The 24,860-nt window shown below is 38.6% G+C and overlaps 1 protein-coding gene across 2 annotated transcripts in view; it reads left to right on the forward strand.

The window, feature by feature from the left end:
* Positions 1-24,860, forward strand: part of CACNA2D3 (calcium voltage-gated channel auxiliary subunit alpha2delta 3) — a 478,082-nt gene that overhangs the window by 85,352 nt on the left and 367,870 nt on the right. For both annotated transcript variants that reach the window (XM_026096289.2, XM_064518911.1), the window contains exon 3: positions 14,869-14,985. In XM_026096289.2, coding sequence (XP_025952074.1) covers positions 14,869-14,985 — 117 coding nt within the window. The remainder of the gene's footprint in view (positions 1-14,868; positions 14,986-24,860) is intronic.

Genomic DNA, 24,860 nt, shown 5'->3' on the forward strand with positions numbered 1-24,860 from the left:
GCAAAAATGCCGGTTGTGCAGCCTATAATTAAAACTGCGCTTGTGAATTGTTTTCGGTTTGCTCTTAAAAAAAAAAGTTGGTGTTCTTTTGAAGCCCTAAAGATATCGTGCATCTTCACTCTTGGCTATTATGCATTCAGGCACCTCGGGAACAAAGAAATGACAGAGAAATGGATGGCCTGGGTTTAACTAAGTAGGTGATGGTACAGATGAGGCCTGATAAGCTTAACACTTCATCTCGGCGCTGCCACGGCGCTTTGCGAGGAGATTAGACCTGTCTGGCTGCGAGGAGGGCGAGCGCCACAAATTCACTCATACATGGCAGCTCTGTAATGAGGTGATACTTCATTCCTTAAACTACTGAACTAGAACTGCACAAACAGATGTATGCCGCTGGCAGTCTTGGGCAGGCAGCGCATGCTTGGCCGGTCCTCCAAATGCAAACACAATGTCCACTTGCCACAATTATGTTTTACTGATGTACGCGGCTCTTTGTGCGTTCGTAATAACAAAGGACAAATTGTACTTTTGTGGAAGGAGGAAGCCTGCGAATAAATTCAGGCTGTTTACATTACTGGGTAGAGTTTGGCGAGAATATAAATAAATAGTATTTTCCAGTAGGTTAAGATGACGAAATCCGCTGTTGGAAATTGTGTTCTGCCCTTGGTTATGTGCGTTATGTCCTTTCACAGCAAAACTTTGAGAAAGCTCACAAGATGGAGACTGGACTGTGCGGTATGGATCTTTAACGGAGTTGCTGGTAAACCACCAACATTCAAGCTCTGTCTCAGAAGTTAACTTTTCTGAACTTTGACATTAGTTTAAGAAAATTACACACAGATGTGTTGTGAGTCAGAAATGACCACTGGGACCCTATTTCACAAACAGCTTTAAGAGTGTGAATTGTTCTGTCTACTTTGGTAGGTCTACTTGTGATTTTAGGTTATCCATGTGTTAATTACGCTGCTGGTTCAGGGGCTTGAATACAGTTCACCAAGAAGGTCGTTGCTTTGTGGTGAGCCGAGAGGAATTTGTCAATAGATCGACTAGCAGTATCCAGTGATTTAGGGTGGCTTTGTCCTGAGGTTTAGCAAAACTGGGGGAAGAACGCAAGTGCTTCTCTGTGTGTTTTTATTAAGCAGTGAAATAATAAGTCTGCTGATGGCAATTTGCTGAATGGTATCATGGAGAATATATCTTTATGTGAAAACTTGAATTTGAATATTCTTGCAAAAATGTACTGTTAATTGTAGCAATTCAGGTTTTAAAGTTTACTTTGTGCATAAAAGGGTTTAATCGAATGGAAACACAATGCCCGCTACAACCCTGTTCTTCAGGAAATGGTGGCGGTCCTCTAGAACCAGAGAAGCACGAGCTTCCTCTTGACTCTTCCAGGTGCGTCCTGGTCTAGGGCCAAACCTTCGAAGTAACAGGGCAACCAAATCCTTTTTATTTTCCAAGGAGAAGGAGATGCCACTATTAGATGCTGATCACTTAAGCCTGTTCTTTTTTAAATTGTACAATAGAGATGGTGTATGTTCCCTAGTAGACTATTTGTGTTGCAGAAATATGGCTTTAGACATCGACTGTTTATACTAATGAACATCCCAACTAGAACAAAGCATTTTATTTAAGAAGCAAACTTTCAAATGGTTACACTTCACAATATCAGTCAGTATATGTGTTTGCTCCTAAAACACAAGCTGGTTTTTTTAGATGTGTGCAAATAAAGTAATTCTTTGAAAGTGCTGTAAACATATGAACGGAAAAGATACAGTAAGGAGTTATCAGTATGTGTTCTCTTTCTAATTAGCAGCTTTTTTTTATGTGATTAAACTGTTCTTGTTCTAGGTTCCTCATGTGTGAAGGGAGGAAAAGGAAATTAATTACCACTAGCCTGAAGGAGAGCACACTGTATTCTTTATGACTCCATAGTATTGATCTGGCTATTATTCATGGCTTCCATTCTCTGCTATGCGGATTGATGCATCTTTAATTCATAGATACATTATCATTAATAGTGGTTTATTGACCAAGCAAATGAAAGCTGTTGCTGGGTATGTTTTAGTGCAAAAGCTCCACGCTTTTGCTGATGAATGTATTATTGTATACATTCTATTATAGATGCGGAGTTTGCTGTTTCTTTCTGTACAATATGCAAGCCACCTGTCATGGTGCTGTATGCAAGGCATTTTATTTTTTGGTGAGATGAACTCTAATCAGCAATGTAACAATTCCTGAATTACAAAGAGATTTTCTGGTTCTTTGAGAACCAAAGAAAAGCTGAATGAGCATCTCCCTGTTTGTGTACATGAGATATAACAAACTGCATCTAAAAACCTCTGTAAATGAAATAACATGCCTTAACTTGAGGCAGGTTTGGTTCAGTTTTAATTTGAATAAATTTGGGAAAGATTTTTTAATTTTACAAAAATCTTTTGAACAAAGCTCTTTATTAAAATGTTTCCAATCTGATCAGATACTGACATATGAATCCACCAAGTATAAATCTGCCTTATCTTGATATTCAACTTATTTGCTTGTTTGGTGCTTTTTTTGTGGGCAAGAGAAGACAAGACTGTAATGTAGACATAATGCTATAATAATTTCTAAAAGTGGACGACTCAAGTCTGGTTAGTTGTTGACATGTTTGATGTAGGCGATATCAAAAGGGAGCTACGTACACTTTACTAAGGCGTCCTGTGCTTTCAGTTTCAGAAAAAAGACTGAAATTGAACCTGATAATCTTCACCATCTTCTGGGCAACCTTTTAAACTGACGAGTGTGTGTGTTTACTCTTTGCAGTGAAGTATTGGACTACCTACCTATCGTATAGTGTGGGTGTGATATGATGAGGGCTATTACGCTTCAGATTATTCATCAGATTTTCTCAGAAAACTAACGAGAGCTGAATAACGAGTTCTGGCTGTGGTTTTGGGGTTTGTGTTTTGTTTTTTAATACGCAGTCCATTTTCTTAATTAGGTTTCAAGCTTCTTCTCCTTCATTTTTAACTAAGAGTGAGAGAGGTAAAAACAGCATTGAGGGAGAAAAAAACATATTGGGAGTTAACAGTATGCCAGTCTAAGAACATACACAATATAGCTAAATCGTCCAAAGAGAAAGAGATCTGAGTAAGATCTGTTGTACGGCACGTAAGTTAATATCGTATTACAGTTTTCCAAAGGCATTTATTAAATATTTGATTGAATGTGATTTGGCAGTCAGTAAACTTTTTTTTTCTTGTGTGTCTACCGGTTTGTTACGAAGCTTTGAAAGAAATCATTGTGGTCTGTCAGGGCCTTCAGTTATTATACAGAAAGGCCTTTCTGTGCCACCTTTTGCAAAGCTCTATCTTGATTAAAATCACACATGAAGGTGCAAAGCATTGGTGTCATGCAGCATTCCTGTGATGCAAGAACACAAAAATCTGTGGTTTCACAATTCCAAGCAGTGCCAAATAATATAGTTCGGTTTTCAGACTTGCAGTTTCTATCGTTAGCCTGGTGAATACTGAAGACATCTACATAAAGACCACATACAAGTGCCCTGATTTTACAAAGGTGCTGAGAACGTACTGACATTTGGCCTTGATGGGACTGAGGGGAGAAATGAGTGAGGAATTAGAAGCCTCAAGTTAGATGCTTGAGTTCGGATAGTCAGATGATATGCTTTTTCTTGTAATCACAAGAGTTCACTTTGATATGTAGCACCCTGATACTCGTCTAAAAACTAAATCAATATAAATACTTTTATCAGGTGGATACAGAAAAGTGCAATGATGAAATACAGCAGCAGAGATCAATGCCATGTCCTTGGTAGTGACAATCAATGAAATCCTGTTTAAGAGTTGATTTTGAAGGTCTGCTCAATGCGAAGTGTAACAGTTTAGAATTATTATCCAAGCTCATAAAAGTTGGTTATAGAGACCACTGCAGTTATGAACACAGTTTGTTTCCTGAGGAGGTGAAATTATATGCTCTTTTTTCTGATGGATTATTGCCGTTAGCTGTTCCAGATGAGGGGTGCATTTCAGCCATGTCTCGTGATGAGATTTTTATGAAGCAATGTTTGCCTTCAGAATGCACCCGATTTTAATGAAATGTTGGCCTGCATCTCATTAAGGCATTTTTTTTTCTCAGCAAAGATTCTCCTATGTAAGTCTAGTTTTTGTGTCCTTACTCCACTTCATCTCCTATTTTGTTATTCAGGGGAAATATGGTATGTGGGCAAGTGATTACTTCTAATTTATTCTTCTGGGCTGGAAAACAAGCATTGTTTATTAAAAGCATACAGAAATATGGAAACCCACAGCAATGACCAGGTACAAGGCAGAACAGTTTGACACAGACATGGAGAGATGGATAGACATAGCGATAAAGGCAGTGTAATGGGAAAGACATAAAGGCTGATTGAAGGAATTAGTCTGTGGGTACTCCGTGACCTTACAGCACAAAGCAAGCTATCTGTTGGTTGTCCTTGTTTCCAGTAAGCGTAAAGGCTTTCAGAGAAGACAGATGCAGTTTGGTGAGCAAAATAAAATGCTGCAGTAGCTCATCCCATCTGAGAAGTGAATGATAATAGTAAGTTGTCTGGTTTCCTACTTTTGGGTCTTCAGTGACTCAGAATAAGGATCCTGGATGAAAGGAATGCATTCCAGCATTTCTTCACACTTCTGTGAGGAACAGGTTAGACATACGTGCTCCTCATATATTTACCTTCACCTGGAAATAATAGCAAGGGCTTTGCTTTGGATATGTATGCCCTCTGGGTCGTATTGTGGTTCTGCAGATTTATACTTAAGGTTTTTTTTTTTGTTTTTCCATTATTTAAAGAAGTGCTTCATGTGAAATACTGTAAAGAGGTTTCAACAGTTGCAGTTACATCTTTATGGAAAAAGGAGTCTGGGACATTTCCAGAATCTGCTTTTTTGTTAACTCGGGTTATCCCCGACCCAGAGCAACCCTGTTGTAGGGAAACAAGGGAGTATATTCCTGACCTCTATTTGACTGCTTAGAAGTATTTCAGCTAACTAGATGATTATTTGGATCTCATCCCCTGGAAGTGATCTGAGACCAGTGATGTGCAGGGCTAAATCGATTTGTTCAGTAACCGTAATTCCCCAGTGCTGCGACTGGTTCTTTCTTTGCAGCTGTGTTGCCTCGGCTCCCCTCTGAAAGCGGGTCCTCGTTCGTCCCTTTCTCCGCCTCTTGGAAGAGGAAGTCTTTACAGTAGACTTTAATTTTGCAATTACAAAGGTGTGGTTACCTCCTTAACAGTAAACTGCCTTTTAAAATTGGACTTCTTGAGGTATTTTGTTCATGATATTTAAATCGGCTTGTAAATATGGGAACAATACTGTGAGTTTAAATGATAACGTCAAGATCTATTTGAAGAGACCAGGTACTTTGGGTGTCTAAATGCTGTGTAATGTGCTTGGAAACATTTCTTTGCAAAATGAGATGCAAGTAGAGAATCTGAGGCTTTGAAAATTAAGTCTTCTAGAATCATTTGAAATTGAATTGTTCAGTTTGGTCTCCCAGTTAAAGAGCAACCACTTAACTGAAACTAGAAACAGACAGTACTTCATTCAGTTATTCTAAAATCCATGAGGTTGTGAAAATGGTTTCATTATTTTTTCTTTTTTTTTTTCCTAGCTGATCATATGTTCTAACAAGATTCTGATATGTGATATATTCAAGAATATTCCGACCCTTTGGAACCGATTATCGTGCCTTTTACTCTCTAAGAAATTGAGCAGGAAATGTGTCATGTCTATTTGGCCAGTCTGCTACAAGCAGTATCTTGGTTCTTAGGATGCGAACTCAAACAGTGTCCAGTTACACAAATTGATGGCACCAAAAAAAAAAGAAAAAAGAAAAAAGAAAAATCATCTCTGACCTGCAGGAAAAAGCAGTCTTTTCAGAGCACAATTATTTCTATTTTACTTTGTAGATAAATAAAGTTATTTTAAAGGAAAAATCCTCATTAGCTTGTAGACTCAGAAACTCACTAAATCCTGTTTTCTTTTTTTTTCTGGATTGATTGAAGAGCTTAAATAATAACTATAGCGGGAACAGAAACCTGAAGGGCCCTGGCTTTGTAAGATTTGTCTTGGATTGCCACACTCCAGGTACAAGAATATATGACAGTCCTTGATAAATTATCCAGCAGGCCTGGTAGCAGATCTCCTTTCTCTTCCTAAACTACAGTTCCTACATGAACGTCTTCAACCTACTAATTCCAAGCAAGGGCCAACTGATGATACCCTTAATCCTATTTAGCGGTAACTTTGGTTAAATCATTGGAATTATGGAGTGAGAAATTCAAGGGCGGTAGTAAGGCTTCCGCAGTCGGGCCATCAGTTTTAGAATAATTCACCTAGTCCCGCTACACCTTTTGCCAAGCATCTTCATTTCACTGTGATGCAAATGCTGCATGACCAATGCCTAAAATTTGCTCATATTTCTAAGGGAAGTGTTTGGACCTTTCATTGTCTTAACAAAACAAAAAAAAAACCAAACAAAATAAACAAACAAACAAAAAAAACCCACAAAAAACCCCTTTCCTCCAATGTGGAAGAAAATCTGTGATGCAAGTGTTCCCAGGGAGTGTGACTGCTGGAGTGCTTCTTGTTCATGTCTTGTGTTTTCAAACTTAGGAATAGCAAGAGATGGTGAGTTTAATGAGGATGATGGTACAATGGTCCTAACAAACGGGGCAGGAGCGAGGGGAGCAGGGCCACTCAGTACCAGAGAGAGGCGGTTGCGGTGGGGAGCAGCGGTTGCTGTGAGTGCCTGTACTCTGAGAAGCTCCGAGCCGCCTTTGGAACGGGAGGTAGAGCCAGCAGCAGAGTGTAACGAGGAAGGGCTGCCTTCGAAGAAGTCTGTTTATAAAATAGGACTGAAATTATCCTGTTTTTGTTGACCGGTTATTCTGGACCAGGCTTATTAATTACTTTTAAGTTAGAAATATTGAATTAGTGTAAGTCTTAGTCTTAAACTCTGGGAGTGTGTTTTCCTCATCTTTTTTTTCTTAGAGCGTATTATAATTTAGGCAAAACCAATAATAATTGCTTTTTTCTCTTACTGGAGAAAATACTCTGCATCTTCTGGACTATAGTCCCTTCCATACCAGCTCAGCTATTTTGACCAGTCATATATTCAAGACTGTTTTTACTGCTTGTGGTGTAACCTATCCATATCAGGTTCTGCAAAGGTCTGAAGAGGTGCCCTGCTTGTATGGTTAACTGATCGGGGAACACTGCCAAATCAGGAATTGTTGGATTTTTGTCTTGTTTAATTGTTCAGTCTCTAGATGAAACTGTGGTCAACATAATGCTTTAATTGACTTGGTTTTGCAGTACTTACATAACAATGAGGAAAAAATAAATCAGAGATAAATATCTTTGCAAAGATTAAATATGTTAGGGTTATAGCGCCCCTATCACGACTATAAATCACTTGCATCAATGTGAATTATTTCGCAAGGAAAGCAGTAACTATCATTGTCAAGTCCGCTGGTGATAGCATTTCTCAGGATAGCCGAACTTCGGCTATTGTATACCAGGTACAGCTTTGACTAGCGTAACGAAAAGGTAGAGTCACAGTTGAGCGTTTCTTTTATAAATGAATTTCCAATTCTCTAGAATTTGTATCTAGTAGATACAAATAAGCAACTTTCCATTTGCAGCATTACAAAAACGTTTGAAACACTGATGCTTTCTGTTAGCAAAATCAGCGTGGGTAAGAAAATTCCTAATTATGATAAAATAACGTGCAACAAATATTTTGCATTCCACTGTGTACATTATTTTTTGAAGTAACTAAACAACAGGAGTTAGAGGCAACAGGAGTTCCTCAGGCACCAGTGTGTGGCAAGAGTCAAACGTGCCAGGCCAGGGCAGTGCTCCTTGGAGTCACTTGATGGAAGTGAATAAAAATTGCTCTGCAGCAGAGAAAATGAATGTGCCATCAACTGGTCATTGCTGATGAATTTCATCAACAAAAAGAGGTTCAGTAAAGGTTAATAGGAGTGTGTAATGTGGTGTAACACAAACTTCTAATTATCAAGGAGTTCTTTAATGTCAAGGTGAGGAGAAATAGGCAATTGTGGCTCCTCTTTTGTACGGATGAGGCCGAAGCTAACACGGTTGTGGTCTGTTGGGCAGGGCGCCGGGAGAGGAGCCAGGAGAGCTCTGTCTCTTGGTAGCCCTGGATGTTGTGTGACGCTGGGCACAGCGCTGAATGCCCCTACACCCCAATTCCCACGTCTGCAGAAGGGAGCTGATCGCAGGTGCTTGTTCTAGGATGTCTCTGGAGACCTGCGGATGAAAAACTGTATACCACATATTAACTAAGATCGTTTTGTTTGTAAATGCTTACCAGCCACCAAACACAAAGTAAAGTCAATTCTAATACGGCTTATTTTGTTAGTCTTTAAAGTTGCTCCATCAAATGCCTTTTTGATTAAGGGACCAGATGACAACATAACAGTGGCACTGTTTTTTTTTTCCGCTTGTTTGTTTGTTTAAGAAAAAAAGGTTCAACAAGATAATATGAAAATACAAAATCTTTTACTAAGGAAGGGTTCACAGATGCGTCTGTCAGGGGAGCGCACTGTGTGTATTTGCTGTCTCTGCCGCGGCAGCGCCATCTGAGTCCCCTTCTGCTCAGTGGAAAAGCTCCCATTCCCCCTCACGTGCACGTGTTATACTGGCGACTCCTTCTTCCTTGGCTTCAAATTCAGCTTTAATCCAACAGTGCATATTTAATTAGCGAGCCCTCACTTCTAACGAAGCAGTCAGAGGCGGAGCTGTGTGTTCTTAACTCTGCCGCGGGGAGTTGCCGTGCCCTCCGTCGCGCGCTGCGCTGTCTCGGCCGTGCGGGGTGCCCGTGCCCTAGCCGCGGCACCGGGAGCCTTGGGTTCTGCGCGGTTTGCGTCCAGTAGGCTTGAACAGGGCATTTGTTTGAAAACGGTGTTGTCTTGTAAAACTCTGTGGTAGATTTTCCATATCAAGACAGATTTATATTCTTAGTTCTGATTCAAAAGCAAAGGGTCCTATTTTCATACCACTAGTAAGCCTTACTCTGCGCGTACTTCGTTCGGGGTGAAAGGCAGCACTGAATGCGAGTATGTAGTTGGTTTGCTGCAAAACAATTGTGGTTTGGGGATTAATCCAATTAAAAGCAAAATGAAGTATAAAAATGAACAAGTGTTTTTAAAGCACCCTGAATAAATGCCATTTGTTGTAAATTTTGTTCAATGGAGTTAATAGCATGCAATAAAAAAAATTTATTAAATGAGAAGGGCATCAAAAAATCAAAATAAGCTTTATTTTTGGACTGCTATGAAGAATGCATTAGAAAGTAGACATTGTTAATACATAAATACATAGTGTATTACCACCTTTCTGATCTTTGCACTCTAGAGGATCTTAAACTAAAAGAAATCACAGGTTACTTTGAATAGGAAGGCTGACATTAGTGAAGGAATCCAAGAGCTTTGAGGTTAAGCATAAATGGAGAGAGAGCTTGGTTTAAGACAGACAGAGCTTTTGTCTGTATAACTAAAGAAACCACTGTATGAGCTGCAAATTGCATTAGCTTTAAGCTTGTTGCAGTCTTGCAGGCTCATTCATGGGTTACATTTGATTGTCAGAACATCTCAGATACAGAATTAAAATACTTTCAATAAGCCAGTGAACTCGTGGCACTTCGAACCAGCACTTCTGTGCCGAACGGAGTCGCTGTTAGTACTTACACGGCAGATTACCTGAATCAAGTTTAAGCAGTTAAAGCAAAAATATATTGAATAGCACAGCCTTTCTACTAAGCAATGCATATTAATTGACGTCAAAGCTAAGGGATTTAATCAAAAATGTATGTTTCTGTAATCTCATTTTGCATTTGCAGTGCTGAGATGTGAACATCTGAAAGAGTTTGGGGTTGTTTTTTGGGTCGGTGGGGTGGTTTTGGGTTGTTTTTTGTTGGTTTTTTAATAAATGGCATAGAATAGAAGGATACTTTTTAAATAGAAAAGCGGGTATTTGATCTTTCATTACCGTGAAGGTTCTGCTGTCTTTTTCATTATTAAATGTATGCACGTGCGTGTGTGTGTGTGTGTATATATATATATATATATATATATATATATATATACACACACTTACATGCATATATATGACAAAAACATTGTCTCAAGTAGCCGCAGTTGTGCACTACGTACAAACATGAGAGACAAATAGCTATGAATACACTACAGAGGCTTATATCCTTTTCTAATATGCAACCCAAACTAACAGATTATTTTTAAAGGATTATTACAAAATTCCTGCATAGTAATATTCCTCTTTAATCTAGATGGCAGTGGTGTTTGCTGGCTCTGAAGATCACGCAGAGGAATATTTGTCATAAGTGGTTTGGTGTCCTGCATGTGTACCAGCACCCACAGACTTGCTGAAAGAGCGATGCTAAAGAGTGTTCACACAGTTGAAACTTTGGAAAATATTTCGTTGTTTATTTGTCTATTTGAGTGGAGCAACATAAAAGCAATTATCTTGATTTCAGTAGGAAAGGACAGAAATAAATACAAGTACAAACCGAAACACAGCTATCACATTTTATCCTTGGAGAAAAAATCTCAGGCTGCCGCTGACATACGGCATCTTTCTGAAGTCGTCTTGCTCCGAGAGGGCATTTCTTCTCCTGCCTTGCTCACTCAAGGTGTGTGGGTTTTTGTTGACACTTCAGTGCCAGATACTTGGCTTGCGTTGAATGCTTCGGACTTCAGTGCCGCGTAGGCTGCCTTTTCTGGGGTGTCACTCCTAGGCGTGCGTTTGCCGTGCGGGGCGGAGGTGGTGCAAAGCCCTGGACCCGGGAGCAGCAGTGAAGGTTCTGACAGTGAAATACTGTCCGCCTTTCCCTGGCGCTTGTGTGAAATGGTCTGGCAAAACAGATACTGCAGAAATAATGCCTTTTTGCGTCTGCCTTCTCAAATGATAAATGTCCTTGTCTCCCTGGAGAGTTTCTTACCAAGCGCTGATTTTGTTAACAGAAAGCATCAGTGGTTCAAATATGTTTGTAGTGCGGCAAGTGGAAAGTTGCTTGGTTGTTTCTACTTGGTCTTCTGGGCAATTGGCAACCCGCTTCTCAAAAGATATGTTCAGCTGCGACTCTGACTTTTCATTAGTCTTCATTATGCTAGTGACTTATTTATGGCCGAGTGAAGGCTGTTTTCTCACCTTTAGTATCAGTACAAATGTACCAGTGTTGGAAATGCAGGTGAGAATTTTTCAGGATCTCTTACTGCCATCAAATTCGGGAATACTGAGCGACATGGAGGGTTGTGCCTGTTTTTAAAAAGAATATTGCATCACCAACTTGGATTTTTTCAGTGGAGGGAAAATGGCTGAGATAAGGCATTGCTTGAAAGGGTCATTTGGAGTAGTAGTGCTGCAAGGCAGTTTGCATCTGGAATACCGAGTGTGGCCTGACCCGGAAGCCCGGCTTTTTTCACCACTGTTGGTGGCGGCATTTTGCTTAATTGCAACCCTACTGGCACAGCGGCTGTTTTGTCAAGATTACTTTACAATAAAATAAATCATCACATTTTAGAAGTATTTCAAATCTGTTTTGAATGAACTTTGTTCTGTCTTGTTTTAGCCAATTTATTTAAATTAAAAACAAATTTAAAATGTAAAACCTAGTGGTGGGGAAATAATGAGAGCCTGGAGGTCAGGCAGCCTCTGGAGTGGAAGTAAGAGACTGTTTATTTTGACATCCTTTGTCGCAGTTTTATTGGGGTTTTGTTTTTACGTATCTGCTGCAATTCAGGTCTCTTGTTTTAGTAGTTTTATTATAAAAACAACTGTTTTCTAGACTCAATCTAAATTCCCAGCTTCCTCCACAGCGCGTATTGCAGAGGAACCATGTAGACAAGCACAGATTAAGCTGGCACCTCTTCCCTCTAAACGTGATCTCTAGAGCACAGGGATACTAAAACCAGCTGGCGCTCTTGCCAACCACATAATTCCTCTCATTTTGGAACCTTCCACTGACAACTGAAAAACTAATACAACTATTTTTATGGCAATGAAATGCTGATGTAAAATATCTAGTAAGTAAACATCTTGGTTGCCAAGGTCCTACAGATCAAGTAAATACTCCTAGTTTGTTGCAAATGTTCTCAAAGGGTTCTAACAATTGGCTAGACACGTTATGCAAGACGTGTGATCTTTTTAATTAGAACTTAAATAATATCTTCTATTTCCTTCTTCCTTCTTTTTTTAATGTGATGGAACTTCTATATTTAAATTAGGAAAATTAGGAATGTATTATGAACTACCATAATTATAAAATTCTAGAATTATCAGTGCATAAATCACCCCCATATATTTTGAATGCAAAGTTGTTATTAATTCTCAAACGCACCTGTTATTTGAAATCAAAGTGTGGCTTTTTAGTGTGTTCTCAGCATAGCCTAATAGGCTGTGCAGTAGTATTCTCTGTGGCTAGAAAATGTGTTAAGTTCAGCCATACAACTCAGTTTTCCGCCCAACAGTGACCAATCTCCTGCTATTCTTCACTTGATGGCAAAGCTTAGATCAATAAATCTGACAACCTGAAAACAGTCTCTTGGAGTGATGCATTTTAGAAAACTTTCTAAGAACTCAAAAGGTCAGCTCGAAAGGAAACTGTTTTTATCAGAATCTGATATGCTGAACTTGATTTGTGTAGCTTGAAATGAGTGATTCAGAAATTTGTACTTGGACCTATTAATGTAATAAATGTTGTTCATGGCAATGCCTTTTCTTTCACTTGTTTTAAATTCTCCAGACTTCAATCCTGTGAGATGTGAACTGACTTTGACATCGTCAATTAACCAGGAATGCTTGAAATTTACTGTTAATTTACAATTCTTATCACAGTTATATATTTTATAATAACATTTGCCTGTCTGTTTACTGTGTTCTTCTATTTGTTCCAATCAAAAAATAGTAGCTTTCTACTCTAGACGAATCACTGTGCTATCCTAATAATAATTTTATCAATGTGAATAGTAGAATTTGAGCCTGAGTTTAGTAATGGTAGAAAGGGACTTGGAGAGTTGAAATCCAAACTCTGCTTACAATTAAAGGGCAATTCAAGGGGGGGGGGGGGGAATCTTCCCTGCCCCCAAGGAGGGGGCAAAATTCAGGTGGTCTGCCGGGGGCCTCCCAAAAACTGCGAGGCTGCTGTAGGAACCCCAGTGGAACCCGGTTCCATAACAGCAAATAGAAAAAAAAAAAAATCATTACTGGAATGGGAAAGCTACAGAATATCAAAAATTTATAATGTGTCCAAGAAGTTCACTGATTACTGACAACTTTGTATTTTTAACCTTCTTATGAAATTGTCTGCCAGTGATGTCTTATCAAATGTTATTTGCCTGTCAAAACATTCCTGCAAATAATTTCTTACAGAGAAGTATGTACAGTAAAGTAAGCCCAAAGTATCATTTTTGCCTTGAAAATTAGTTTTGTCAGAAAAAAATTTCTTGTGGGGCCATCTGCGGAGGCTGGGGCGCTCCGTTACAGCAGATCCCTTGCTTCCAGCACCAGCCAGGGCATGACTGGCTCTTGGCTTGTTCACCTTCCTCTTCCCTTAAGCGTTGACCCAGGTGCTCTGAGCCACTCTTTTTAATGCCCTTATTCTTTCTTCTCTGTCTGATGATTAATGAGGCTTGGAGCTAATCGTAATTCCACGGGCAAATTTTATTGATAAATCTTTTTAAGAATACTGGGTCCCTTTTTTGACTCAAGGATTGTGCTATGGGTTGGACTAAGGGCCTGCTTTTCAAGTTTGGGGGAGACTTTTCCCAATAGGGCTAAAGCTGGCAGAAGTCAGCTATGTTTTTCATCTTCCTCATACTATCAGGGAGGTATGGTTATGTGAATAGTTAAGAATTCAGAAATGGATAATGAGCAATGGTTGGTTCACCACAACTTGTACATATTTTAAGTGGAGATAAGCAAACAATAACCAGACTGAAAAACATCACTTCTTAGAGTACTGACTATAACGGGATGACATGGCAAGGAGGAATGTTCTCAGTATTAAAGGTTTTGAAGATTGACTCCAAAGAATATTATCATGCTTTTCATGTGCATTGTATTTTTGTAAGCTTTATTGTAAACATTGATAAAGAAAAAAGTTGATATGCAGAAAATAAAGAGGATAAAAATTGTTTGGAATATATTTTGAATGCTTAGTCAGTCTGTGAGTTTTTCATACATTGAAAAGAGACCATAAGGTAGTGCTTATCCACATTGTATAGTCTTATGATTGCATTCAGTTACAGACTCATGTTTATGTGATTTGTTTGGGGATTTCTTTGCATGGAACATTAAGAAGGTCTCGATAAGCTTATAATATAAGTATTAATAATATAAATATTGTATAAAGCTCATGAAGTAGATGTCAAAAAGAAATTCATCTAAAGAGGAGGAGGATTCTAGGCTGTCAAGCCACAGTGGGTTACCAAGTATATCACTGGTTTGAAATGATTTTGGATAGTATATTAGGATATTTTACTATTTTTTGTCATTCAGCTGAGGGCGGGGAATTAACTGTTGTGAGGGGGAAATATCATTTTCCCACTGTGAATGAGATAAATACTTCTATTGGGTTTTTGTAGTGGGGTTCTGGTTCTAACCCAGTCCTTCCATCTCTGTGACAGTGTCTTGGCACAAACTAGCCCTCTGGTACTCAAATAAACAGCAAATAAATGGAGAAAGTCAGGGAAAGCGTAATACGAAACTAATAATTAGTCATCAAAATTTCAGCTGGTTCACCCAAATAACTTTCCCTTAATTCTTTTTTGTTTTCCAGAAATACAAAGAATATGAGAAGGATGTTGCAATAGAAGAAATTGATGGCCTTCAGCTTGTGAAAAAGTTAGCAAAGAACATGGAAGAAATGTTTCATAAAAAGTCCGAAGCTGTGCGGGTAAGCAGCAGATCAATCTGCTATTTCATTCTGTGGTGTAAGTGTAGAATTTAGGCTCTGACAGCTGTATTAGTGGTTCAGTGTGGTGAAGTGAAAGTGCTAAAGCCTTCAGAAGTATTTTAGGATCAGTTCTCAAGAGAATAGATATAAATTATTTAAATCATTATTAGATAAATGCAACAGTGTGCGACAAGGTTTGGACTACCAGTTTCCCATGTGGAGTTGTAAGTTATCATTTGTGTTCAGTAAAACATGGTGACTACATATGGCTCTGTATTAAAATATGGTAGACTTGACAATATCAAGTGAATGAAGACTTATTTTTATACTAGAGAGCAAGAAAACTAGTATTGGAAGGGATCTTCTGAGTTCAACAGCTATGCTTTAGTTCATATCCTGAAAAAAAAATGCAGATGCCTAAAATGGGACCAAATCCAAAATTCCTCTGACTGCAAGAAGTACTATATCACCGTAAAGGCAGTTTATTAATAATAATTAAGTAGCTATGTCAAGCTTTCTGTACATCTGCAGATTCTTTTGAATCTTCATTCTGACCCCAGTTTTGTGGGTACTTGTCATAGCTTTGGTGTTTTATTAGATTAGATTTTGCTGTGAAGAAAGAAACTCTAACTTTTGTGTTCTGCTTTATCAAATAGGAGCTCTTTGTAATGCAGGCATCCTAAAGAACAGCAGGTGTTCCTGCTACAGTTTTCATTTTGTATTTAGAAATTTAAGTGACTGTGGGTAATGGCTGTTGCTGTTACATCAGCTATAGCTACCTCAGCTGCTCTACTTCCCACCACATCTGGCTGCTCAAATGAGTTGAAGATGTCAAAGTCCCAGTTGCATTGCTGGGGGCATCTCCCAAGGGTGGGGATGCCACTTGTGTAGCTGCAGGTATAATTTAGCCTTCAGCCTTTTATTTTCGGTTATGGTGCAAAAGGAAGGAAGGAATTTGGCTATGTTTTAGAGGTTGAATCTTCTGGGCTGGCAGTGAAATAAAACATATTTCAGCTTGTAAACTGAGTGCACTTGGCAGGAAAGTGCAGAAAGACAATAAATACGGAGCCCCACAATGCTATTTTTACAGTCATTTCTTTAGAGGAAAAACTGCATTTTAAGATGTGCGCACCAGCTTCCAGAAGCCTGCAGAATATTGACTCTGGAGAGATCGTTTTTCTTGTTCCTGAGCAGAGACGCAAACTGCTGCCCTAAGATGATAAAAATATGAGAGCGCGTTCTTGGTGCACATGGCCATTTAGAGCTGGAAGTGCCTGGCAAACTGCCCACCCAGGCCATTGCCCAGGCAGGGGGTGTCCTGCAGGCAGAGCAGAGGGGCTCTCAGTTAAAGCTTTGCAGTGAATATTTTCTGGCGTGAGCCTGTGAAGAGTTTATGGAACTGTTCTGGCCTTTAAAATTGCTTCTTGGGCCAGTATGGGCCGCTGTGCTCTAAGTAAAAAGAAACCCAAATTCTGTGAGGTTAGAGCATGTGTGTAATATTGTGAGAAAGGGTTTTAGTGCCACAAAAAACTGGCTGAAATCCAGAATTCCTGATGTGTTTATGCCTTGTTTTTCCTTTAATCTTTGAAAAAGAAGCTAGAAGCTTGGTTTGGACGGGTCACCTAATTTTAAAATAGATCTGCTTAGCATACATTCCAGTAAAATTATTCTTCTGGTAGTGGATGAATTTCATTTTCCTGTAGTAAATCAAAGCAGAAGACTTTAATTTGCCAGTAGCGCTTAGTATTTTATGTATTCTGAGAAATACAAAGTCCTTTGGTACACTGATGCTTTTGCACAAGTTCATCTTCTGTATGTCACTAGCTCATTTTCTCCTATCTGGACAGATAAGAGATACAAGGTATGAGGTTCACATGCAGCTAAGACCTCTGTTCCAAAACTGAGACAAAATCATGCTGCATTACGCTTCCTCTAAAACAATGGCATTTGGACATAAACTTTTGATAGAAACATGTACTAGGAGCACCAAACCCTAGAATTCAAAATAATGCTTTCGATGATCTGCCCATGAGCTGCCATGAACCGGCAGTAATATTTGGGTAAGCACCAAAGAGTAATATGCAAAATATCCCTCTGTCCTAGAAAATACGGGGGCATCCATTGAAAGGCTTCAAATCCAAAGCGTGAGAAAATATGCTGTTCCCGTGTTGCCCCAAACTGGTATCCTAAACCACTGATTGAATTTGCTTCATGTAGCCGTCAAAATGCATAGTTCAATTTAAAATGTTTTTAGGTAATTCATTTTAATCAACATATTTTCATCTTTTAGCAGATGTAGCAATCCATGACAACTATTCAGAAAACCACCATAGTATAAATCATTTAATTTGTAGAAAATGGCAGTAAGAAAGAGCTGGAAATACAAAAATAGGATGGCTTGGAAAGGCCTTTGTTTTTTTGTTTTGCTTTGCATCTTCATATGTATTAACTTGTTCTTAGCTACTAATCACTGTTGAACTCTCTTCTCCCTCCTCCCCCTTTATATTCTGGCTTGAATTTTTATGTTTCTGTCTCATCACTTTTCATAGTGATTAGTTGGTTTAGTGTGATTTTTATCATATTCATCCCCTGTTTGAATTACCCTTCAGTATGCAATTATCCTATCACAGAAAGTCCTATTTTTGTGCTGTCAGATACATAAAATAAATGGAAAATTGAAAGTGCTAAACCAATTATATAACCTTTTGTCATCTGCTTACTGCTAGAAACTCTTGCAAGCAACTTTTTTCCCCAGTGTTCACTGTTTACATCAGATTTATGTCAGTTCAAGATATTTCTGTTAACTATTTCTTCTCTAATACTGCCAGACTTAATGGACTATCGGAGAGGCAACTTCAGACTCTGTTTTGGAATGTTTGCGAGATGGTTTAAGATAAAAGCGATGAGGAGTGGGTTTGATTCAGTCTTGCTGATAGTTGCTTTTGTTTCTAGTTATGACAAGTGCAGATTTATCCATTTATCTTTAAGGCCGTGGCATTCGGTTTGGGAAAAATCTTAGTGCCCCTAAGGTGGAATAAGCAGAAATGTTTTCTGAACTGTTCAACAGTGGTTTCGGCTTTACAGCCAAACCCAAAGCATCACTCTGAGAGCCTTGTATAGCTTGTCACTTGTGGTATTCCTTCAATTGCTCTTCCTGGATTTTTAGTGATTTCATTTGTACAGTAAGTGTTTGGGCAGTCTTCATTTAAAGTTAGCTATGTTCTTTTTCTGTTTTGTTTAATTTTCTTTTCTTTGAGAAGGTCTTATGATCCAGTCACATTTGAAAACCGAAGAGAATAGGGCACTCTGACGTTATGGTCAGCACCAAATGGTTACCGTAACAAACTGGGTAGGAGAAAAGAGGTGGAATTAAAACTATTCATTTGCTGCTTTTTTAATGGTGCAATGCGAAAAATCAGTGAAAGGTGATATCTGACAAGGGCAATGAAGATGAAACTGAAATGAAAGGAAAAAAAACTCTTAGGGAATAGTCTACAGGTTATTCTTAAAGCTCTCTATGTAGTTAAATTTCTCTTTTCATTAGTATTTCTCTGGAAGTAAAGAGAATCCTGTAAAAATGATTGTTAATTTACTTGTAAGATGGCAAATCAAGTATTAAGGATTGGTTTTCTGTAAAGCAACTATCATCGCTGCAGCAGAAAATGCAAATGCAAGATTTTTTTCCTACTGTAGCTACCTGGTGTTCATTGTGGAGCTGACTCTCATTATAACTGTACAGTGAAAAGTAATTGCTGTTGTACAGTAATTCAATTTCAGGGCATTCATGCATCAGTAAGCCAGTGGGGTTTATCTGGAGAAACCTGGGACTTCAAAGCTTTTTATCATGAAGTTCCACATGCAGAGAAACGTTTTTCCAAGGAGCAGAATATCAGCATTTACATTTAACAAACATTTACAATGAGGAGAAATGGCTTTTTTTTCCACTGATGATTTTTACACCAGTCTTCAAGCTGTTTTCAGATATTAGGATGATATTGTTTATGGATGCATAAAAAAATGTATGTTTGTGAAATATTTGTGCTTATTTATATACATATGTATGCTTTTGCAGATTTTAGTGTGTGTATGTATGTGTGTGTACGTATCTTTACGCACATGCACACACATATTGAGGTTTGTATATGTAATATATATATGCAATTTATTGATGTTTCCATACATTAACTATATGAGCAATATATCAAACTACGTGTACTCTAGCCACATATTGCTAAGCAGGTACTGATAAATTGGTGTCCTGGTCAATAAATCAATCTTTATTAATAATAACAAAAAAGTTTTTCATATGCTGATGAGTGCAAAATGAACTTGCCTGGATGAACCCAGAGGTAATGACAAGCAATTCAAATCCTAAATGGGCAAAGTATTTTTATCCATAGGAACATTTTGCAGGGCTCTGAACAGATTTGTTTTTGAAAGCTAAGAATTCACACTGAATTAGGTATGCAATGAATCTAGCCTCTGCTTCCAAACTAGCCACAAGTAGTTTATTGTTTTCTTGGATGCATTTGATATTCAACTAATTCTTGGTGTGTAACTTAATGGAGAATGCTCCCTCGTTTGATCAGACATATAGGTTACAGAGAGTAGTTTTTATTTTCTGATTGACTGAAAGTAGCATTTAGAGCAGGATTTTGAAGGTAAATGCTTTAGTATACCAATTTCCTAGCCACTATTTAAATGCCTTTGCATTTGAGGAGATATTGCAGTCATTCGCTTTAAGATTGCCACTTCCAATTGATGTCACTGAACTTGGGCACAAGAGTAATCACAGAAAATGAAATTATAAAACTGAACTCTAGTGTTAACACAGGGTTATTTTTTCATATGTGCTCATTGATAAGGAAGTTTTTATATTATGATATTGTTTTCCCTTAGATCATTTTTGTTACCTTCTTCGGCTGGGACTTTCTCCCTATTTATGTTTGCCGGCTTTGCCAGTGGTTAAATCCCTACAAGCGTCGTGCCAGTCCAAGAGAAGTGGAGGGGAGGTTGCAGGGAGGGGCGTTAGCGATACAGGAGGGACCTGTGTGTGTTGTGGCGGGTCTATTTGATGGGAGAGGGGTAGGGACAAAAAATACTCTGGTAAGGTGTTATATGGAACACGGGAGCCTGATCTGGGACTTAAAAAAAACCAAACAAACTCCTTTCTCTTCAGTAGTCTTAGATCTATGTTCTTAATGCCATTGAACAGTTTTTCTTTTTTCTTTTGCGGTGTGTCTGTGGCCAAAGCAGAGATGATTCTGAACACAGGGGGAGTGAGTCTGTTGAGTTGAGAAAATACCATTTTTACTCGGTTGAATTTCAAAAATCTCACTGAAATTTACAAATGATATTGAAGGGGCATTTAAGACGCGTATTATACTGAAGGTGCGTTTACCTCTGGGAGTACGGACCCGCAGGGCTGCCTGTCGGGTTTACGGAGCTGACCCGAGGCGGCCCCGCCGCTGTGCTCCCGGGCTCCCTCCGTGCCCCTTGGAGCGCTTCCCAGGGGCCTCATCACCTCGATGCCTTTCGTTCAAATATCCCCAACTGCAGTATACGTTCAGAAAAAGCCCTTGCCAGTGTCCTAGGTCCGTTGTTGTTCTGTTTTCTCACAACCAGTTGTCTGTCTCTGGTGCAGGCATTTGGTTATGTATAAAGTAATCTGTTTCTGCTCCAGTTTTAAATAGATTTGGGTTTTAAAAAAAACCCCAGCCATCTCCATAATTTTCTGCTTCTTAATTCTTAGTCTATAATATGATTTAAGAATTGCTGGAATGCAATCACTCGTTTCCTATCTAGATTGTGCTCCGTTAACTTAAAAGTTGGGAAGCAGTGACTTCCCACGATGCCCAAAGAAAAATTGAGGCAACAGGGAGGAGTCTCTCAAGTGACTTTTGAACTGCTGTTTTTTCTGAGTAAGGAGGGTTTGAAATGTATACTGTTTTCTACAGCCACTGTGTGTTTTGTTACACTGTGGTTTTTTTTTTTTTTTCCTGTTTTTCTATCACTTTGGTCAGGACTGGACTGGGAATGGCATTCTGAAAAAGAAAAGCAAATAAGTCATTTTTCATATTCATATAATAGAAGACAAAAAGGTCTTAAATGTGAAGATTTATTACTTTGCTGAACTCACTATTTCTAGCTGTGTAATTAACGCATTTCCACTATCCACACACTTCTCTCATTCAGCTAATTTGCATTTGTAGAATTAGAAGGAAAGTTAATATCGGTATGCCCTCTTCAAAACTTTGCTCTTCAGCTTGTGCTATTCCAATCCCTAACTTTTTAATATTTTAAGAAAAGTTATTTTTTATCAGCAGAATAAAATTAAAAAAAACATTAAATTTATGAATCTACTGGATGAAGGAACTGCAAATGCTTGCGGGTGGAAGGAAATTATGGTGAATCAACCCAGTGTCACTATAAATAGTTTCAAATGACAGAATAAAGACACAATGAATAAAAGAGAGATGGCTATAATTGTGTTAATTACTGCCAACAAATTAAAGGTTTTCAGCAATATTTTTGTGTTCACATTTAGTATTTTAACTATAATTATTGCTAGTTACTTTTGGTATCATTTGAATTTTGTTCACAATTTGGCCAGTCTTTCATACAGAAGTGATGAATTTCCATTCTGAAAACATTAATAGCTTTATTTACTTTTGGCAAATTAGACTACACTGGAAAATGAAAAGATGGTTAATAACCCACTGACAGCCCCAGAGTATTTGATAGCATAATTTGTAACCCTTGACAGTCATATCTTGAACAATATTTAAAGGCACAGCAGATATTTTTCTTGTTTACTGCCTTTGGACTTCGCAATGGTTGCTTTTGCCAAAGATGCAAAAATGAGGATCTTCAAATGAAGTATCAGCGAGCCTATTCTAGTGCAGTTTAGCTAGGTCACGTGTTGCTCCTTTGCTTTTTAGTACTTTGAGCTTCCAATAAACATGCATATTTGCTATGAATTCTGAAAGAACAAGCAAAAGTAATCAGAAATTTTCTTTTATTGGATCGTGGATCTCAGGTAGGCCTTTTTTCTCCTTAGCCTTCGTTCCCTCTGTATAACTGCAATACGAGTGCCCTGACTCCTGTTGCCCCTGTGCAAAAGGGGTGAAGGAGAAAGGTGCAGCCAGCTTCTCTCTCACCTCTGCTGTCTGAAATGGGACAGCCTGAGCATCATCCCGTAGCCCTTTGGCCTGGTAGGTAATGTTTACTTCTGCTGCAGTCTTACGAAAGTTAGGAGTTCTGTCTGTAGACGTCTCTGAATCATAGCAGGGACCCTACATACATTGATTAAACTTTATCTAACTCATATGTCCTAAAATCCAGCTGAGACCATAAGAAGCTATTTTCTGAATAGGTAGTGGGGGAAAAAACCCTGAAAAACTAAGGGTTTTTTGCCCTTTCTCATGCAGACTGAATTTCTGTTCAACTTCCACAGAGAACAGAAGGAAAAGCATCAAAACCTTCAGAGGGCTCTTTCACCTCTGCTTAATGCCTTATTTTTAACAGTTCAGGTATGCATTCATCGTAAGGACTTTAAATCAACAGAATTTCATAAATCAACCTTTTTCCTCTGCTCAGGGTGATTTTGTTCTTTTCAGTCCCCAAGCAACAGCCTGTACTAGAGAAAGGAAACAAGAATTTGCTAGATTCATTTTCGAGGAAGGGCAATAGTTCACGTTCATAGTGTTTAGGAAGTTTGGAGATAGGTATTTGTCAGGATTTTCAGGGAGTTACATATATAAGCTGATATATGCAGTATTCAGAAACCACTGTTTCCTAAATACATGTTTTTACGGTTTTACAAATTTGGAGCTCTCTTTGTGCTGGTACAGCTGGAAGTAAATATGTAATAAAAACAGAGCAACTTGAATTACACTTTCAATTTTGGCTCCCTTTATAACTCTGGCATATTTGTACAGGAAAGCAAACTAATACTCAAAGCTCCAAAGTCCACACAGTCTAACAGGTTTTAGAGAATTTAGTGAAGTTCTTTAGGAGGTTCAAATTTAGCAAAAATGCTTTTAAGAAAAAGAGGGGGAAAATGAAGACTTGCAGAGGAAATCTAAAAGCATTTGCTGCTGGAGATGATTACGGAGGTTTTATCTTTAGCAATGCAAAAAGTAGTGAAAATTATTTAAAGATATTGCATTCAAATACATAACACTTATCTGAAAATACAGGCAGAGAGAAAAATCAAACCAGCCACTTCACAGAATGATTCATTTATCAGACTTCACTGCAAAAGTACATAACATTCAGACTTCATCATTGACAACATAAAATAGCTTTCCACACAGCAGGAAGAACACAGTAAAGAAGTTTAAGAAGAATTCACTAGGAGAAATTAGCTCCATGTATCCTTCCTTTTCACCACTCTTCAGGGTATTAGCATATTTTACTATTTGGAGTGGCTAGTACAGTATAAATCATAGAATGAGCACCAAGATGGACAATATGACTATTTTTGTTAAAATCATAATGAGAAATATTAATGTTTTATAGTTAATATTTAACTCCACCTGCACATCTATCACATGTACAGTTATCAATTACAATACTTATGTCCTATTTTAAATACACATCACTAAATCTGTTGTAGGAATGGTAGCAACGATTCACAAATTCTATAAATACTATCACTTTTATATGCAGTGTGATGCTTCCACAGCGCAAGGGCCGATCTGGGGGACCTGTGCTGGCACCGAGGTTTCTCGGGCTGCTGTCTCCTACTGCCTGGAGAATAATGTTGAATTCCTGTGTATTGAGGAGGAGGCTGTTGATGGCTTTCTTGAAGGGATTTATCAAATGGTCACTTACCTGTGTTCTGGGCAGGAGAGGTAAGATCATCTCTCTGTAATTCTTCATTTTGGAAAATGGACAAAATGGCACAGCCCTCATTACAGCAGATCTTTGAAGTGTGCTCTTTGGGGTGCCCTGGTATGCTACCGCTTGACATTTTAAAGTGGGTTCTAGTTCGTACACTTACCTCACAATATTCAGAGATAATCAGTTGTTGTCTTGACTCTGCCTGTAGCTGGGTCAGGTGGCACATCAGGTCCTCAAGTGCTGGATTTCAAACCATTTGCACAAAAATGACTGCTGAGCTAGGAATAAGCTCTGGTGGCAAAACAGTTTGACAGTAGTATGCAGCGTCTCTGACCACTTGAAACTGCTGCAAGTGTTCCTCCGTAGGAGCTCTTAAAGTGCTCAAAAGCACACTTTGAAAGGGGCTGTACAGAGAATTCATTAGTATTTGTTTCTGGAGCTTTTGCTCTTCAGCCTGCTCGTTGTTTGCCCTAAAGCTTCTGACACGCATCACATCGGGTCGGGTACCTTAGCCTGTGCTGCCACCGAAGCACCACTGGAAGAGAACCTCCTAAAAAAAGCACTAGGGCCAAATGCCCCACTTACTCTTTTCACTCCTATCTTTGAGTTTATTTTACTTCAGTGTAGCTAGATGAGAAGATGCATGCTTAATCTAAAATATTTTCAGCTTAGCTGATTTGTTGTATCATCACTGGCAGCACTGATTATGTACTCCGAATGTATACAGTGCTGATTGATGCAGTTTCTGTATTTCTCACCTTTTGGATTTTTAAAATTTATTGATTCAAAAGTTATTCTGGCTCATCTCATTTTCCCTGGAGTCTGTGGTTACTTTTATCTTCTTATTTGAATATATATATATGTTTGGGGATATCTGCCTGATATCAAAAGGTATATTCTCTTCTTAGATGTAAACCAAAGTACAGTAAACCCATCCTCCTCCTCCTCCCAGTTGAAAAATTTCTTTAAAACTGGAAAACCAGACAGAGTCTAGTAATGTGCTTTTTAGGTGCACTGACTCTCTAATC

The sequence above is a fragment of the Dromaius novaehollandiae genome, chromosome 12 (genome assembly GCF_036370855.1).
Source record: "Dromaius novaehollandiae isolate bDroNov1 chromosome 12, bDroNov1.hap1, whole genome shotgun sequence".
In the NCBI taxonomy this organism is placed as follows: Eukaryota; Metazoa; Chordata; class Aves; order Casuariiformes; family Dromaiidae; genus Dromaius; species Dromaius novaehollandiae.